Raw genomic sequence first — 18,195 nt, forward strand, 5'->3', positions numbered from 1 at the left:
TTTGTGGATAGTGGAGCAGCGGTCAATCTCATTGATAGTCAATTTGCAATAACTCATGGTTTCCAGGTGTGCACTTTGGGAAAGGATATTCCTGTTTTTGCTATTGATTCCGCTCCACTTTCTCAGAAATCATTAAAGGGCATACTTCACAATATCCGTTTAATTGTGAGTGATGCTCATGTTGAGGATGTGTCATGTTTCGTCCTTAGCGGTTTGCCTACTCCTCTAGTGTTGGGGCTACCCTGGCTCACTAAACACAACCCCACCATTGATTGGCAAGCGAGGCAAATAAATGGTTGGAGTGACTTTTGCTGAGAGAATTGCCTCACGACATCTGTTTCTGAGGTTTCTACTAAGACTGTACCATCTTTTCTCTCTGAATTTTCGGATGTCTTCTCTGAGAGTGGAGTTCAGGATTTGCCCCCGCACAGGGAGTACGATTGCCCTATTAATCTCATCCCAGGCGCCAAGCTGCCTAAATCTCGTTTATACAATCTTTCCCAACCTGAAAGGATCGCTATGCGTGCTTATATCTCTGAGAGTCTGAGAAAAGGACACATACGACCCTCGAAGTCACCTGTTGCCGCTGGTTTTTTCTTTGTTAAGAAAAAAGATGGTTCTTTAAGACCTTGTCTGGATTTCAGGGAGCTGAACAGTATCACTATTCGTGACCCTTATCCGCTTCCTCTGATCCCGGACCTGTTTAACCAGGTTGTTGGGGCTAAAGTCTTTTCCAAATTAGATCTAAGAGGGGCATACAACCTGGTCAGGGTCAGAGAAGGAGACGAATGGAAGACGGCCTTCAATACCCCTGAGGGCCATTTTGAAAATTTGGTTATGCCTTTTGGTTTGATGAATGCCCCAGCCGTTTTTCAGCATTTCGTGAACAGCATTTTTTATCATTTGATGGGAAAATTTGTATTAGTGTATTTGGATGACATTTTGATTTTTTCTCCTGATTTCAAAACTCATAAGGAACATTTACGTCAGGTCTTGCTCATTCTGCGGGAGAATAAATTATATGCGAAACTGGAAAAATGTGTGTTTGCGGTTCCAGAGATTCAATTTCTGGGGTTTCTTCTCTCCGCTTCTGGTTTTCGCATGGACCCCGAGAAGGTCCGCGCTGTGCTTGAGTGGGAGCTTCCTGAGAATCAGAAGGCGCTGATGCGGTTTTTGGGCTTTGCCAATTATTACAGGAAGTTCATTTTGAATTATTCTTCTATTGTTAAACCACTCACTGATATGACCAGAAAGGGGGTAGATTTTTCTTCGTGGTCGGTAGAGGCGCGTAAGGCTTTTTCTAATATCAAGGAGAGTTTTGCTTCCGCTCCCATCTTGGTGCAACCTGATATTTCTTTACCCTTCATAGTTGAGGTTGATGCTTCTAAGGTGGGTGTGGGTGCGGTCTTGTCTCAGGGTTCCTCTCCTGCCAAATGGCGACCGTGTGCCTTTTTCTCGAAAAAACTCTCCTCCGCAGAGAGAAATTACGATGTGGGAGATAGGGAATTGTTGGCCATCAAGTTGGCTTTTGAGGAATGGCGCCATTGGCTAGAGGGAGCCAGACACCCTATTACCGTGTTTACTGACCATAAAAATCTGGCCTACTTGGAGTCAGCCAAGCGTCTGAACCCGAGACAGGCCAGATGATCTTTGTTCTTTTCAAGATTTAATTTTGTTGTCACATTCCGCCCTGGGGTTAAGAATGTGAAGGCAGATGCCCTGTCACATTGTTTTCCGGGAGGCGGGAAGTTTGAAGACCCGCGTCCCATTTTGGCCGAAGGTGTGGTGGTCTCTGCTCTTTTTTCTGAATTGGAGGCAGAGGTGCAGGCAGCCCAGTCAGAGGCTCCTGATCTTTGTCCTCCTGGGAGGTTGTTTGTGCCTCTCGCTTTAAGACACAAGATTTTTAAGGAACACCACGATACGGTCCTTGCTGGGCACCCGGGGGCAAGAGCCACACTGGATCTCATCGCTCGGAGATTCTGGTGGCCTGTGCTTCGTAAGTCGGTTGAGGGTTTTGTGGCAGCCTGCGAGACTTGCGCTCGTGCCAAAGTCCCTCATTCACGGCCGTCAGGTCCTCTCCTTCCCTTACCCATTCGTTCCCGTCCTTGGACACATCTGTCCATGGAATTCATAACGGACCTGCCTCGTTCCTTGGGGAAGACTGTGATTCTGGTGGTGGTGGACCGTTTTAGCAAAATGGTGCATTTCATCCCTTTTCCTGGTTTGCCCAATGCTAAGACGCTGGCGCAGGCATTTATTGATCACATTGTCAAATTGCACGGTATTCCTTCAGACATAGTCTCTGATAGGGGCAACGCAGTTTGTTTCCAGATTCTGGAAGGCTTTCTGTTCTCGCTTGGGGGTTCGGTTGTCATTCTCTTCTGCTTTCCACCCGCAGTCGAATGGCCAGACGGAGCGCGTCAATCAGAATCTGGAGACATATCTGCGCTGTTTTGTGGCGGATAATCAGGAGGATTGGTGTTCTTTTTTCTCCCTTGCTGAGTTTGCTTTAAATAACCGTCGTCAGGAGTCCTCTGATAAGTCACCATTTTTTGGTGCATATGGGTTTCATCCGCAGTTTGGGACTTTCTCGGGAGAGAGGTCTTCTGGTTTACCTGATGAGGACAGATTCTCCTCGTCTTTGTCATCTATTTGGCAAAAGATTCAGGATAATCTAAAGAGCATGAGTGAGAGATATAAGCGTGTGGCAGATAAGAGACGTGTGCTTGGTCCGGACCTGAATGTTTGTGGTCTGGTGTGGTTGTCTACCAAGAATATCAAATTGAAGGTTCCCTCCTGGAAGTTGGGTCCTAGGTTTATTGGGCCTTACAAAATCCTGTCTGTCATCAATCCTGTTGCCTACCGTCTTGATCTTCCTCAGACTTGGAAGATCCATAATGTTTTTCATAAGTCCTTATTGAAACCTTATGTGCAACCCATTGTACCCTCGCCTTTGCCTCCTCCTTCGATTATGGTTGGTGGGAATCTTGAATTTCAGGTCTCTAGGATTGTGGATTCTCGGCTTGTCCGCGGTTCTCTCCAGTACCTTGTTCATTGGGAGGGTTATGGTCCTGAGGAGAGGATGTGGGTCCCAGTGACGGACATTAAGGCCTCTCGTCTCATCAGGGCTTTCCATAGGTCCCATCCTGAGAAGGTGGGCTCTGAGTGTCCGGAGTCCACTCGTAGAGGGAGGGGTACTGTCACAACCAGACAGCTGAGAAGCTCTGACAGAAGCCTTTCAGAACTTCCTCCTTGAGTTTTCTTTGTTGTGATGTTCAGTTCCTCATCTTGTTAGCCTCTCTCAGCTGTCATGTAGTTGGACTGATTGCATCCCTTTAAATTCCGCCCCATAATGCATTACTGGGCGGCTTATACTTCTTCCTGGAGTGTGTGTGCATGCTGATCCTGTTTCCCAGTCTGCTACAAAGTTAAGTGCTGTACATTTATCTGTTATTTTCTGTTTGCTGGATCCAAGGTGACCCTGACTCCCTCCGTGTCTGGTGTAGGGAGCCGGTGGTCGTGTCCCCTCACTATTGTAGGGTGTTCAGGGGTTATATAGTCGAGGTACGTGGATATGCAACCATCCACCTTTGGGATCTTTGCATAGGCTGAGCAGCCAGGGAAAGTGCCAGGTCTTCTTGCAGTGGTCTCCCTTTTGGTTCCTTAGCTTTGGATCCAGTGAGTCATATATGCATGTTGCTTTGTCTTGTTTTCTGTACACCGTCCGTGACACCTGTCTACCCCTGTCTGGCAGTGGCTTTATCCCCTCTCCAATTCACAATTCATGGATGGATCGGGAGAGACAACGGTGGGCCTGGCATGTGGCCAACAGGTTATCTCATATGTACAGTATGGTCAGCTTAAATACAATATTGGCAGGAATGGCTATGCTTCTAGTGTGCATTGGGCTCCCTTCAGCAGATGTCAGGGGAAAGAAGGATCGGGCAAGTTGGATTTCAATATGCCAAATCCATTCTTCCTAGAGGAGATAAGCAGCTGGCTGAGGTGCCTGGCAGTGGCTAATTTCGTTCCCTCTATTGAAAACACACACTGCATGTGGACAGAGGAGTCAGGAGGGGTAGATGTCGATCACGTAAATGTTTGGCTGACTGCTATCTAAGGCGTATAGGCACCTTAAAGGGGTTGTCTCCTGAAGACAAGGCCTATTAGGGCATTTGGAGATCATGGAGGGACTCACTCAGTAAGGACCATCTCAATGAGCTAGAAGGTAGAGACACTTTGTAGGAGCCGTACTTGAGTTACATGGACGCCCATTTATCTGTATGGCTGCCACGTAACGCTAGATTTCCACAGAATAAATGCATGGCTGGTGGTGTAGGAGACGCGCTGGGTCCACGCCTGCTGAGTAGTCCTCCCGGGCTCGGAGCACACACTCATCTCGGGATTTTTATCTCATGCGTGTAACGTATTTATTTGAATAATTCCTGGCAAAAATCTTATGCAAGGACCCATTCAGACAAACGTATGGCCACCATGCCTGTGTTGCTGGTCCGCAATACACAAACACTAGCCATGTGAACGCCATACTGCGGTGCAGACCCGTTGACTTGAATAGGTCTACGATCTGCAACATACGGCAAAAGATAGGGTTTCCGTGGACTTCCGATCCGTGCCTCTGCAAAGCAAAAGATATAACATGTCCTATCTTTTGTGGATCAGGACGCATTCAAGTCAATCGGTCTGCAAAACAGGCGCGGCGGCCATACGTTCGTGTGAATAGGGCTTAACACTGAGCAGACGCAGCTAGTGATAAGGGAGGAATCACCAGGAGCCCAGGACTTATCGCCCACTATCTATACGTTCCACCTCCCGCCACTGTCAGTCCATGCCCTGTACGTAGAGGAGGCAGGGGCACACGTGGAGAGTGTTACCCATCAGGTCAGGGCAAATTAGTGGCCACAAATAGTGAGTCTTAAGGATACAGCCACGCTGCAGGGGTCATCACTGCAGAGCCACCGGAGGGGTACCAACCATTGGGTGTCCTGTGGTACAAATAGTAAGGGCCCTGTGGTACACTTTGCTAAATACCTACTCGATGAGTGCGAAGTGGATCAATTAAAAGAATAAATTGTAGCTGCCGGGACCCAGTGCAACATCTGTAACAGGTCCCCACCTGCCATATGCCGTTTATAACGCCGGTGTCTTCTCATGTGGCCGATGACTTGGACCTTGGTGTAACTTCTGCCCCTGCAGCACCCATAGCTACACCCCTGATACCAGTGGTGAGTGCCCAGTGCGCCATAACATTAGATATGAGATATTACACTGCTGTATTAGTGATGGATTATTACATTTGTGGATTATCAGATACTGGATTACAGGGTTATAAAGGGGGATTTTGAGATAAATAGACAGATACAGTTGAAACTAGAAGTTTACATACACTATATAAAAAGACACAGATGCATGGTTTTCTCAATATCTGGCATGAAATCAGAAGAAACCTTTCCTGTTTTTGGTCAATTAGGATTACCATAATTATTATTATTTGCCAAATGCCAGAATAATGAGAGAGAAAGAATGTTTTAAGGCATTTTTATTACTTTCTGCAATGTCAAAAGTTTACATACACTAAGATTACTATGCCTTTAAACAATTCTGGACTGCCCATATGATGATGTAATTTGTTTGGAAGCTTCTGTTAGGTTTGTTGGCAACATCTGAGTTAATTAGAGACACACCTGTGGATGTATTCAAATGCACCCCTGAAACACACTGCTTTGTGTAGCATCATGGGAAAGTCTAAAGATATCAGCCAAGATGTCAGGAAGAGAATTGTGGACTTGAACATGTCTGGCTCAACCTTGGGTGCAGTTTCAAGATACCTGAAGGCGCCTCGTTTATCTGTACAAACAATTATACGCAAGTACAAACAAGATGAAAACGTCCAGCCATCATACCGCTCAGGAAGGAGACGGGTTCTGTATCCCAGAGATAAACGCGCTTTGGTCCGACATGTGCCTATCAACCCAAGAACAAAAGCAAAGGACCTTGTGAAGATGATGGCGGAAGCTGGTGGATTGTGTCAATATCCACAGTGAAACAAGTATTCAACATGGTCTGAAAGGCCACTCTGCCAGGAAGAAGCCATTACTCCAAAAGAAACATAAAGACAGATTAATGTTTGCAATTGAACACAGGAAGAAAAACCTACATTTTTGGAGACATGTCCAGTGGTCTGCCAAAACTAAAATTGAACTTTTTGGCCATCATTAAGTTTTGAGGAAAAAGGGAGATGCTTGGAAGCCTAAGAACACCTTCCCAACTGTGAAACAAGGGGGCGGTAGCATCATGTTGTGGGGTGGTTTTGCTGCAGGAGGGATTGGTGCACGTCCCAAAATAATTAAAAGGATTCATGGCATCATGAGGAAAGAAGATTATGTGGAAATACTGAAGCAACATCTCAAGACATCAGCCAGGAAGTTAAAGCTTGGACGGAAATGGGTCTTCCAAATGGACCATGACCCGAAGCATACTGCCAAACTGGTTACAAAGTGGCTTAAGGATAACAAAGTCAATGTTTTGCGGCCTTCACAAAGCCCTGATCTCAATCCTATTGAAAATTTATGGGCAAAGATGAAAAGGCAGGTGCGAGCAAGGCGACCAACAAACGGCTCAGTTACACCAGTTTTGTCAGTAGGAGTGGGCCCAAATTCCGACCAACTATTGTGAGAAGCTTGTGGAAGGATATCCAAAACGTTTGACCCAAGTCATACAGTTTAAGGGCAATGGTACCAAATAATAATGAAATGTATGTAAACTTTTGACTTTGCAGAAAGTAATAAAAATGCCTTAAAACAGTCTCTCTCTCATTATTCTGGCATTTGGCAAATAATAATAATTATGGTAATCCTAATTGGCCTACTTTTGAATACATCTGTTTCTGGATAGTCACTTTAATGCGATTTATTGTATTACTGTAATGTGTTTTTGTTATGATAACGCGTTAAGTCTGTAGATAGATATTAGATATACAGTATATTAGATAGATATAAGATAGATAATTAGACTGATATAGATAGATGTGACAAGGGATCATTTAGTCTCCTGATAATATTATAATCCTCTCTGTCTAGTAAACTCCTCTCCCTTCGCTCGCTCAGCATTTTCCCGGCTGCAAGCGGCTGCGCTGTGGAATTACCGGATTTGTGCTACTGCTGGGTTTGTGGTCACATCAGCAGCTGAAGACTCAGCATTTAATTACTTGTAAGAAAGTGGAATAAACACATTTCTCACAATCTGCAGGAAGACTTGTATTTCGTGTAATCTTCCTTCACGTATGATTCATATCATAGAAAATCCAGATGATCTCCGCAGCAGACCGACTTTTTACCGTCCACTGCATCTGCACAGTAATGACAACCCCTCAGTACGCAGAAGACATTCCCGTGTGTGAGGTGTCAGATGGGGCTGCTGCTTCTCATCCAGACTTTCCCACACGGACATTCCATGACATCTACAAGACCTGAATCATCTCCGATACTTTCTTATAGTATTCATTCGTAAATAAGCAGATTGATAATAAGGAAATTACAGAACTGCATATATTAAAATCCTTTAATCTAGCACCAAATAGACCTGATAGGTGCCAGATTGGTATTCTGGATTATTAGACACTCATAGAAACACATTTACGCAGAAAACATTTATAATGGTCAAGACTTTTCATAAATAAAACTGATAATGGCAGGTTTACAGATGCTGGATGATTTACAGTAATATTTTCTTTTGGACCATGGTTTTGGGGAAAGCCTACCATCATGTATTACCCATCATCAGATACATACAGATCAGGCATGGACATCAACGTTGAGGTAACCAAAACTGTACCATTTACTTCATATCAGTCCAGGGCAAGCTCGGGACCCCGTACCAGGAAGTGTTTGTATGAACGCAAGGAAGAAGGGAGAAAGAACTCTCCCGATGAAACCAGGCCAATCGAGAACCCACCTGCCCGCATAGCTTCAAGCTCAGAGGCAGTCTTATGGGTTTCACAAGATCTTTACATGGCACTAGCCAGGAGACACAGGAACTGAGGAGTTGCAGGAGGTTACAGGACCTGTGCAGCGTACATAGCCGCAGCTTATATGTGTCAGCATGGCTGAAAGTGTGAACGTGGTGTAGGAAGGAACAAGGGGTCATCATTAATGGTCGGTACGTGTCAATGAGGTTCCTGGACTCGGTGAGGTAAGAGCCGGTTGTTCTCAAAGTGTCCGTTTTGCAGATTGCAGTCTGACACTTCAGCTGTTTTAGTATGGCTGCAAAGCTAATCTGGGACAGCTCTTATTGGGAGTAGTCAAAGTGATGGGTGGGTGGCTACTCCCCACATTCCAGGCCGGGTCTTGGTTTGGGATATAAAAAACAGGCAGCACTGTCAGGTGGGGTGGATTACTCCTCTCTGACAGTGGAGTGCTGCCAGTCTCTGTGTTGGGGCCTGGGAGTTTGGGCCGGGATTAAGGACTGCTGCCTTGTTTGTGTGAAAGCACGTGGATTCTGCTTTATACAAGGACTTCTGCGTTACTGCCTGGTGTGAACCAACACCAGAATCAAAGTGACAAAGTTACTTAAAACCCAATTTTTAGGGACCAGTTCAGGTCTGAAGTCACTTTGCGAGGCTTACATAATAGAAACCACCCAAAAATGACCCCATTCTATAAACTACACCCCTCAAGGTATTTAAAACTGATTTTACAAACTTTGTTAACCCTTTAGGTGTTCCACAAGAATTAATGGAAAATAGAGATACAATTTAAAAATTTCACTTTTTTGGCAGATTTTCCATTTTAATAATTTTTTTTCCAGTTACAAAGCAAGGGTTAACAGCCAAACCAAACTCAATATTTATGGCCCTGATTCTGTAGTTTACAGAAACACCCCATATGTGGTCGTAAACTGCTGTACGGGCACACGGCAGGGCGCAGAAGGAAAGGAATGCCATACGGTTTTTTGGAAGGCAGGTTTTGCTGGACAGTTTTTTTTTACAACATGTCCCATTTGAAGCCCCCCTGATGCACCCCTAGAGTAGAAACTCCAAAAAAGTGACCCCATTTTAGAAACCACGGGATAGGGTGGCAGAATTGTTGGTACTAGTTTAGAGTACATATGATTTTTGGTTGCTCTATATTACACTTTTTGTGAGGCAAGGTAAATAGCTGTTTTGGCACCGTTTTTATTTTAATTTTTTTACGGCATTCACCTGAGGGGTTAGGTCATGTGATATTTTTATAGAGCAAGGTATTACGTACACTGCGATGCCTAATATGTATACAATTTTTTATTTATGTAAGTTTTGCACAATGATTTCATTTTTGAAGCAAAAAAAATCATGTTTTAGTGTTTCCATAGTCTGAGCGCCATAATTTTTTCAGTTTTTGGGCGATTACCTTGGGTAGGGTATGATTTTTGCGGGATGAGATGACGGTTTGATTGGCACTATTTTGGGGTGCGTGTGACTTTTTGATCGCTTGCTATTACACTTTTTGTGATGTAAAGTGACAAAAAATTGCTTTTTTTACACCGTTTTTATTTTTATTTTTTTACGGTATTCATCTGAGGGGTTAGGTTATGTGATATTTTTATAGAGCAAGTTATTACGGACGCTGAGATACATAAATAAAAATAAAGTACCGTATACATATTAGGTAAGTTTTACACAATAATATCATTTTGAAACAAAAATAAAATCATGTTTTAGTGTCTCCATCTTCTCAGAGCCATAGTTTTTTCAGTTTTTGGGCAATTATCTTAGGTAGGGTCTCATTTTTTGCAGGATGAGATGACGGTTTGATTGGCACTATTTTGGGGTGCATATGACTTTTTGATCGCTTGCTATTACACTTTTTGTGATGTAAGGTGACAAAAAAATGGTTTATTTAGCACAGTTTTTATTTTTAATTTTTTACGGTGTTCACCTGACGGGTTAGGTCATGTGATATTTTTATAGAGCCGGTCTATACGGACGTGGCGATACCTAATATGTATACTTTTTTTTATTTATGTAAGTTTTACACAATAACAGCTTTAAAACAAAAAAAATGATGTTTTAGTGTCTCCATATTCTGAGCCATAGTTTTTTATTTTTTGGGCGATTGTCTCAGGTAGGGGCTCATTTTTTGCGGGATGAGGTGACAGTTAGATTGTCACTATTTTGGTGGGCAAACGCCTTTTTGATCGCTTGCTGTTGTACTTTTTGTGATGTAAGGTGCCAAAAAATTGTTTATTTAGCACAGTTTTTATTTTTTACGGTGTTCATCTGAGGGGTTAGGTCATGTGATATGTTTATAGAGCCGGTCGATACGGACGCATCGATACCTAATATGTCAACTTTTTTTTCCCCCTGTTTTTTACCAATTTTTTTAAACTTTATTTGGGGAAAATGACGTTTTTGTTTATTTTTACTTGAAACTTTTAATTTTTTGGGGGGAAAACTTTATTTTTTAACCTTTTTTTTACTTTATTTTTTGTCCCACTTTGGGACTTCAACTTTTGGGGGTCTAATCCCTTTTACAATGCATTCCAATACTTCTGTATTGGAATGCATTGGCTGTATGAGTAATACTGTGTGTATTACTCATACAGCTTCCGGCCTGTGAGATCCAGGGGGCTGGATCTCACAGGCTCGTCACCGGAAGGCAGCGCAGATGCCTAAGGAAGGCATCGTGCTGCGTTCCATGCCATCGGGTCCCCCCTACAGCCGCATGGGGACACGATGGCACTGCTGCCCACCGGATAAGGTAAAACCGCAAACCGCAGGTCTGAATTGACCTGTGGTTTGCAGCGATCGCCGATGCGGGGGGAGGGGGGTCACATGACCCCCCCGGCGTTGTGACAGGATGCCCGCTGAATGATTTCAGCGGACATCCTGTTCTGATTAACCCCCGCCGCGCCGCAATGAAATTTTAAAGTTAGGACGTACCGGTACGTCCTACATCCTTAAGGGGTTAAACATCTGAATTGCATTGTATGGTATTTCCCATTATCAGTCCGGCATTGTAATTTCACCCATTCGCCCCTAGGTGGTGCTGGCACCACATAATATACACTCACCTAAAGAATTATTAGGAACACCATACTAATATGGTGTTGGACCCCCTTTTGCCTTCAGAACTGCCTTAATTCTACTCGGCATTGATTCCACAAGGTGCTGATAGCATTCTTTAGAAATGTTGGCCCATATTGCTAGGATAGCATCTTGCAGTTGATGGAGATGTGAGGGATGCACATCAAGGGCACGAAGCTCCCGTTCCACCACATCCCAAAGATGCTCTATTGGGTTGAGATCTGGTGACTGTGGGGGCCATTTTAGTACAGTGAACTCATTGTCATGTTCAAGAAACCAATTTGAAATGATTGGAGCTTTGTGACATGGTGCATTATCCTGCTGGAAGTAGCCATCAGAGGATGGGTACATGGTGGTCATGAAGGGATGGACATGGTCAGAAACAATGCTCAGGTAGCCCGTGGCATTTAAACGATGGCCAATTGGCACTAAGGGGCCTAAAGTGTGCCCAGAAAACATCCCCCACACCATTACACCACCACCACCAGCCTGCACAGTGGTAACAAGGCATGATGGATACATGTTCTCATTCGGTTTACGCCAAATTTGGACTCTACTATTTGAATGTCTCAACAGAAATCGAGACTCATCAGACCAGGCAACATTTTTCCAGTCTTCAACAGTCCAATTTTGGTGAGCTCGTGCAAATTGTAGCCTCTTTTTCCTATTTGTAGTGGGGATGAGTGGTACCCGGTGGGGTCTTCTGCTGTTGTAGCCCACCTTTCTTTCCCATTCTGATGGGAACTCCAAACTCTGTTTGGAGTTCAGGGGATTGTCTTGACCAGGACCACAACCCTACATGCATTGAAGCAACTGCCATGTGATTGGTTGACTAGATAATCGCATTAATGAGAAATAGAACAGGTGTTCCTAATAATTCTTTAGGTGAGTGTATATAGCTTGGGTGTGTCTAGCTGAGAGAGAGAGCAGAATGTAGAGTTGAAGTGAAGTAGTTGGTGAGAGGAGGAAAAGCAAGTGTATGGTGGATAGAAACAGGCGTCGTCCACCATGTAGTCTGCTATTTCTACCCCTTGGTCATGGCCAGGCTAAGGGAGTACAGCGGACATTTATCTACAGCAGTCAAGCACCAGACAGTGAGTCTATGTCTAAATATGAAGCAAGCCTAGTGAGGGTTACAGCTGAATCTAGCTTATGGACCTCATCAGCACGAGTGCCTGAGATCAACTTTCCAATTGCCGAAACACGAATGGATAATTGATGTGCAGAATTGTCCTTATTCACTAGAAGCCTTCCGGGATCTATTGGAAAACCTAAACCTTTTTAGGAGAGCATCCTGCAAATAATGTAGCAGAAGACTGATGCCTGCCACGAGGGAGAACGCCCTTATTAGATAGCTCAAGATAAGTAGAAATAAGTAGAATAATTACAGAAGTCTTGCCTGTAAAGTGTCAACCTTAAAGAGAACTCCTCAACTGACAATTGCCTAAACCTGATAAAAGGATTACTATTGAACCTATTCCTGAGTCATCACTTATATCATACAAATGAACGGTGTCTGTACTGACTGCTTAAAGGGAACCTGTCACTGGGATTTTGTGTATAGAGCTGAGGACATGGGTTGCTAGATCACCGCTAGCACATCTGCAATACCCAGTCCCCATAGCTCTGTGTGCTTTTATTGTGTAAAAAAAACGGTTTGATACATATGCAAATTAACATAAAAGAGTCATATCTTACTTGTGTGACCAGAGAAGAGTCATATTTTTAAGCTCTGACTCATCTCAGGTTTATTTGCATATGTATCAAATCGTTTTTTTTTACACAATAAAAGCACACAGAGCTATGGAGACTGGGTATTGCGGATGTGCTGGCAGCCATCTAGCAACCCATGTTCTCAGCTCTATACCCAAAATCCCGGTGACAGGTTCCCTTTAACCCCTTAAGGACACAGGGCGTACAGGTACGCCCTTGTGCCCTGGTACTTAAGGACACAGGGCGTACATGTACGCCCTGTGCATTTTCGATCACTGCCGTGCGGCTGGCAGTGATCGGAACCCGGTGCCTGCTCAAATCATTGAGCAGGCACCTAGGCTAAATGCGCGGGGGGGTCCCGTGACCCCCCCATGTCGGCGATCGCGGCAAACCGCAGGTCAATTCAGACCTGCGGTTTGCTGCGATATCTGCAGTTTATGATCCGCGGGGATCAGAAACTTTAGGATTCAAAACTTTGTCCAGTATTCCTCCCCCTGCACCCCTGAGTTATTTGGGCACGGTGGGAGGTGCAGGGGGAGGGTTGCGGGCGGTGCGGGCGGTGCGGGAGGCGGGCGGTGCGGCAGGCGGGATCGCGATCCCCCGCCCGCCTCCCATTGCGTAATCGTTGGCGTCTAGTGGGTATACCAGGATGCCAGCACATTGCTGGCAGCCTGGTATAAACGGCTGACATCGGTGATGCGATGTCAGCCGTTTAACCCTTTCCATACAGCGGTCCGTACGGACCGCTGTATGGAAAAGGTTAACAGTAAGAGGGAGCTCCCTCCCTCTCCCATCGGGGGGCTGCTGTGCCTTTGCAGTCCCCCGAATGGAGAGGGAGAGAGCTCCCAGGCAGCCCCCCCAAGCCCCGTCCTTACCCTTCCCCGTCTGCGCAGCTCTGGCCACTACTGAGCAGACGGGGAAGGTTCCCATGACAACAGGACGCCTGTCCATGGTGCTGAACAGATCTATGCTGAAAGGCATAGATCTGTTCAGACAAAGTGTAAAATACAGTATAGTACTATATATTGTACTGTACTGTATTATGTAGACATCAGACCCACTGGATCTTCAAGAACCAAGTGGGTCTGGGTCAAAAAAAAAGTGAAAAAAGTAAAAAATAAAGTAAAAATCAAAAAACACATTTATCACTGATTAAAAATGAAAGAAATAAAATTCCCTACACATGTTTGGTATAGCCGCGTCCGTAACGACCTGATCTATAAAACGGTAATGTTACTTTACCCGAACGGTGAACGCCATAAAAATAAAAAATTAAAAACTATGATGAAATTGGAATTTTGCCCACCTTACTTCCCAAAAAAGGTAATAAAAGTGATCAAAAAAGTCGCATCTATGCCAAAATTGTAACAATCAAACCGTTATCTCATCCCGCAAAAATCATACCCTACCCAAGATAATCGCCCAAAAACTGAAAAAGTTATGGCTCTTACACTATGGAAACACTAAAACATGATTTCTTTTGTTTCAAAAATGAAATCATTGTGTAAAACTTACATAAATAAAAAAAAGTATACATATTAGGTATCGACGCGTCCGTATTCACCGGCTCTATAAAAATATCACATGACCTAACCCCTCAGATGACCACCGTAAAAAAATAAAAATAAAAACGGTGTAAAAAAAGCCATTTTTTGTCATCTTCCGTCACAAAAAGTGTAATAGCAAGCAATCAAAAAGTCATGTGCACCCCAAAATAGTGCCAATCAAACCATCATCTCATCCCACAAAAAATGAGACCCTACTTAAGATAATCGCCCAAAAATTTAAAAAACTATGGCTCTTAGACTATGGAGACACTAAAACATTTTTTTTGTTTTAAAAATGAAATTATTGTGTAAAACGTACATAAATAAAAAAAATTGTATACATATTGGGTATCACCGCGTCCGTGACAACCTGCTCTATAAAATTACCACATGATCTAACCTGTCAGATGAATGGTGTAAATAACAAAAAAAAAAAACGGTGCCAAAAAAGCAATTTCTTGTTACCTTGCCGCACAAAAAGTGTAATATAGAGCAACCAAAAATCATATGTAGCCTAAACTTGTACCAACAAAACTGCCACCCTATCCCGTAGTTTCTAAAATGGGGTCACTTTTTTGGAGTTTCTACTCTAGGGGTGCATCAGGGGGGCTTCAAATGGGACATGGTGTCAAAAAAACCAGTCCAGCAAAATCTGCCTTCCAAAAACCGTATGGCATTCCTTTCCTTCTGCGCCATGCCGTGTGCCCGTACAGCAGTTTACGACCACATATGGGGTGTTTCTGTAAACTACTGAATCAGGGCCAGAAATAATGAGTTTTGTTTTGCTGTTAACCCTTGCTTTGTAACTGGAAAAAAAATATTAAAATGGAAAATCTGCCAAAAAAGTGAAATTTTGAAATTGTATCTCTATTTTCTATTAAATCTTGTGCAACACCTAAAGGGTTAACAAAGTTTGTAAAATCAGTTTTGAATACCTTGAGGGGTGTAGTTTCTTAGATGGGGTCACTTTTATGGAGTTTCTACTCTAGGGTTGCATCAGGGGGCTTCAAATGGGACATGGTGTCAAAAAAACTGTCCAGCAAAACATGCCTTCCAAAAACCAAACGGCGCACTTTCACTCTACGCCCCGCTGTGTGGCCGTACAGTAGTTTACGGCCACATATGGCGTGTTTCTGTAAACGGCAGAGTCAGGGCAATAAAGATACAGTCTTGTTTGGCTGTTAACCCTTGCTTTGTTAGTGGGAAAAATGGGTTAAAATGGAAAATTAGGCAAAAAAATGAAATTCTCAAATTTCATCCCCATTTGCCAATAACTCTTGTGCAACACCTAAAGGGTTAACAAAGTTTGTAAAATCAGTTTTGAATACCTTGAGGGGTGTAGTTTCTTAGATGGGGTCACTTTTATGGAGTTTCTACTCTAGGGGTGCATCAGGGGGCTTCAAATGGGACATGGTGTCAAAAAACCAGTCCAGCAAAATCTGGCTTCCAAAAACCATACGGCGCACCTTTCACTCTACGCCCCGCTGTGTGGCCGTACAGTAGTTTACGGCCACATATGGGGTGTTTCTGTAAACGGCAGAGTCAGGGCAATAAAGATACAGTCTTGTTTGACTGTTAACCCTTGCTTTGTTAGTGGAAAAAATGGGTTAAAATGGAAAATTAGGCAATAAAATGAAATTCTCAAATTTCATCCCCATTTGCCAATAACTCTTGTGCAACACCTAAAGGGTTAACAAAGTTTGTAAAATCAGTTTTGAATACCTTGAGGGGTGTAGTTTATAGAATGGGGTCATTTTTGGGTGGTTTCTATTATGTAAGCCTCGCAAAGTGACTTCAGACCTGAACTCGTCCCTAAAAATTGGGTTTTTGTAAATTTCTGAAAAATTTCAAGATTTGCTTCTAAACTTCTAAGCCTTGTAACATCCCCAAAAAATTAAATATCATTCCCAAAATAATTCAAACATGAAGTAGACATATGGGGAATGTTAAGTCATCACAATTTTTGGGGGTATTACTATGTATTACAGAAGTAGAGAAACTGAAACTTTGAAATTTGCAAATTTTTCCCAATTTTTGGTAAATTTGACTTTTTTTATGCAAAAAAAAAATATTTTTTTAACTTTATTTTACCAGTGTCATGAAGTACAATATGTGACGAAAAAACAATCTCAGAATGGCCTGGATAAGTCAAAGCGTTTTAAAGTTATCAGCACTTAAAGTGACACTGGTCAGATTTTCAAAAAATGGCCTGGTCCTAAGGTGTAAAAAGGCTGTGTCCCTAAGGGGTTAAAGACAATTGATTTGGTAAATGTTCAACTGTTGGATAACAACTGACTCCTCATCATTTTCACTCCTACACTCAACATTTGCACCTAAAGGTGCTGTTGTCACGAACCTGGGGCCCAGCCGCCACAAGCACCCTAAACACCACCACCATCAAGGGCACAAACAACTACTACCCCCTATCTGCCCACCGTGAGCCTCACGTGTTTTCCCCTGCGGACCAGGCACATTGCAAGAAGGTAAAGGAGTTGTAGATAAGCGAGGTCTTATAGATATCTGAGCAGAAAGGAGCAGAGGGTGAAAGCTTCTTACCGCTGAGAAGTAAACCATCCCACAATATCTGCACTGAAGACCTTCAGCTGGGAGGCAATGGTGCAGACATCTCCTACATTGTCCACAGTTGGTGCAGACATCTCCTACATTGTCCACAGTTGGCGCAGACATCTCCTACATTGTCCACAGTTGGCGCAGACATCTCCTACATTGTCCACAGTTGGCGCAGACATCTCCTACATTGTCCACAGTTGGCGCAGACATCTCCTACATTGTCCACAGTTGGTGCAGACATCTCCTACATTGTCCACAGTTGGTGCAGACATCTCCTACATTGTCCACAGTTGGTGCAGACATCTCCTACATTGTCCACAGTTGGTGCAGACATCTCCTACATTGTCCACAGTTGGTGCAGACATCTCCTACATTGTCCACAGTTGGTGCAGACATCTCCTACATTGTCCACAGTTGGTGCAGACATCTCCTACATTGTCCACAGTTGGTGCAGACATCTCCTACATTGTCCACAGTTGGTGCAGACATCTCCTACATTGTCCACAGTTGGTGCAGACATCTCCTACATTGTCCACAGTTGGTGCAGACATCTCCTACATTGTCCACAGTTGGTGCAGACATCTCCTACATTGCCCAAAGTTGGTGCAGACATCTCCTACATTGTCCACAGTTGGTGCAGACATCTCCTACATTGTCCACAGTTGGTGCAGACATCTCCTACATTGTCCACAGTTGGTGCACATACTTTTAACATTTATGGGATTTTTTTGCAGTTCTGTAATTGTAGCATATTATTCTCTCACACATACTACAAGCTACATATGAGCCATTCCAAGACCCAGGATCCTTAGAGCTGCTGTAATATCTCGCCCTGTGCAGAGCCACAAATGTAGCAGAGCTAAAAACAACTCTGATAACACATGGCACAGAGTTATTTCATTGAAAGAGTTAGTTAACCTCTTGTGCCATTTTTTACTTGGCATTGTTACCCATCAAGTTTAGCTCAGCTGCGCCTATGTACTTCTACTCCAAAATGGCTCAAGTTTCTTTTATTTTACCAATATAATATCTTTTTCTAGAATTTCTTACCTGTCGGCTTGCTCACTCCCAACATCCCAGCCCGTCCAAGGATTTTGAACACATGATGAGCGGGAAACTGTTCCTCTTTTTCCCATTGGTCTACATAAGGGTTAATTTCAGTGTCTATGATCTGTAGATGAAGAATTATGAAGAAATATTATGGGGTCGGATGTACATAAGGTGTAAGAATTGCAGGCGCTGTCTTCCACTCCTGTCCTCAGGATATGTGTGGAATTGCAGCTC

The 18,195-nt window shown here is 43.6% G+C and overlaps 1 protein-coding gene across 1 annotated transcript in view; it reads right to left on the minus strand.

Annotated features, from left to right (window-relative positions):
- Positions 1 to 18,195, minus strand: part of LOC122936119 (probable acyl-CoA dehydrogenase 6) — a 111,495-nt gene that overhangs the window by 73,611 nt on the left and 19,689 nt on the right. The window contains exon 3 of the mRNA XM_044292139.1: positions 17,962 to 18,082. Within this exon, the coding sequence (XP_044148074.1) occupies positions 17,962 to 18,082 (121 nt within the window). The remainder of the gene's footprint in view (positions 1 to 17,961; positions 18,083 to 18,195) is intronic.

Source organism: Bufo gargarizans, chromosome 4, assembly GCF_014858855.1.
Source record: "Bufo gargarizans isolate SCDJY-AF-19 chromosome 4, ASM1485885v1, whole genome shotgun sequence".
Classification (NCBI taxonomy): Eukaryota; Metazoa; Chordata; class Amphibia; order Anura; family Bufonidae; genus Bufo; species Bufo gargarizans.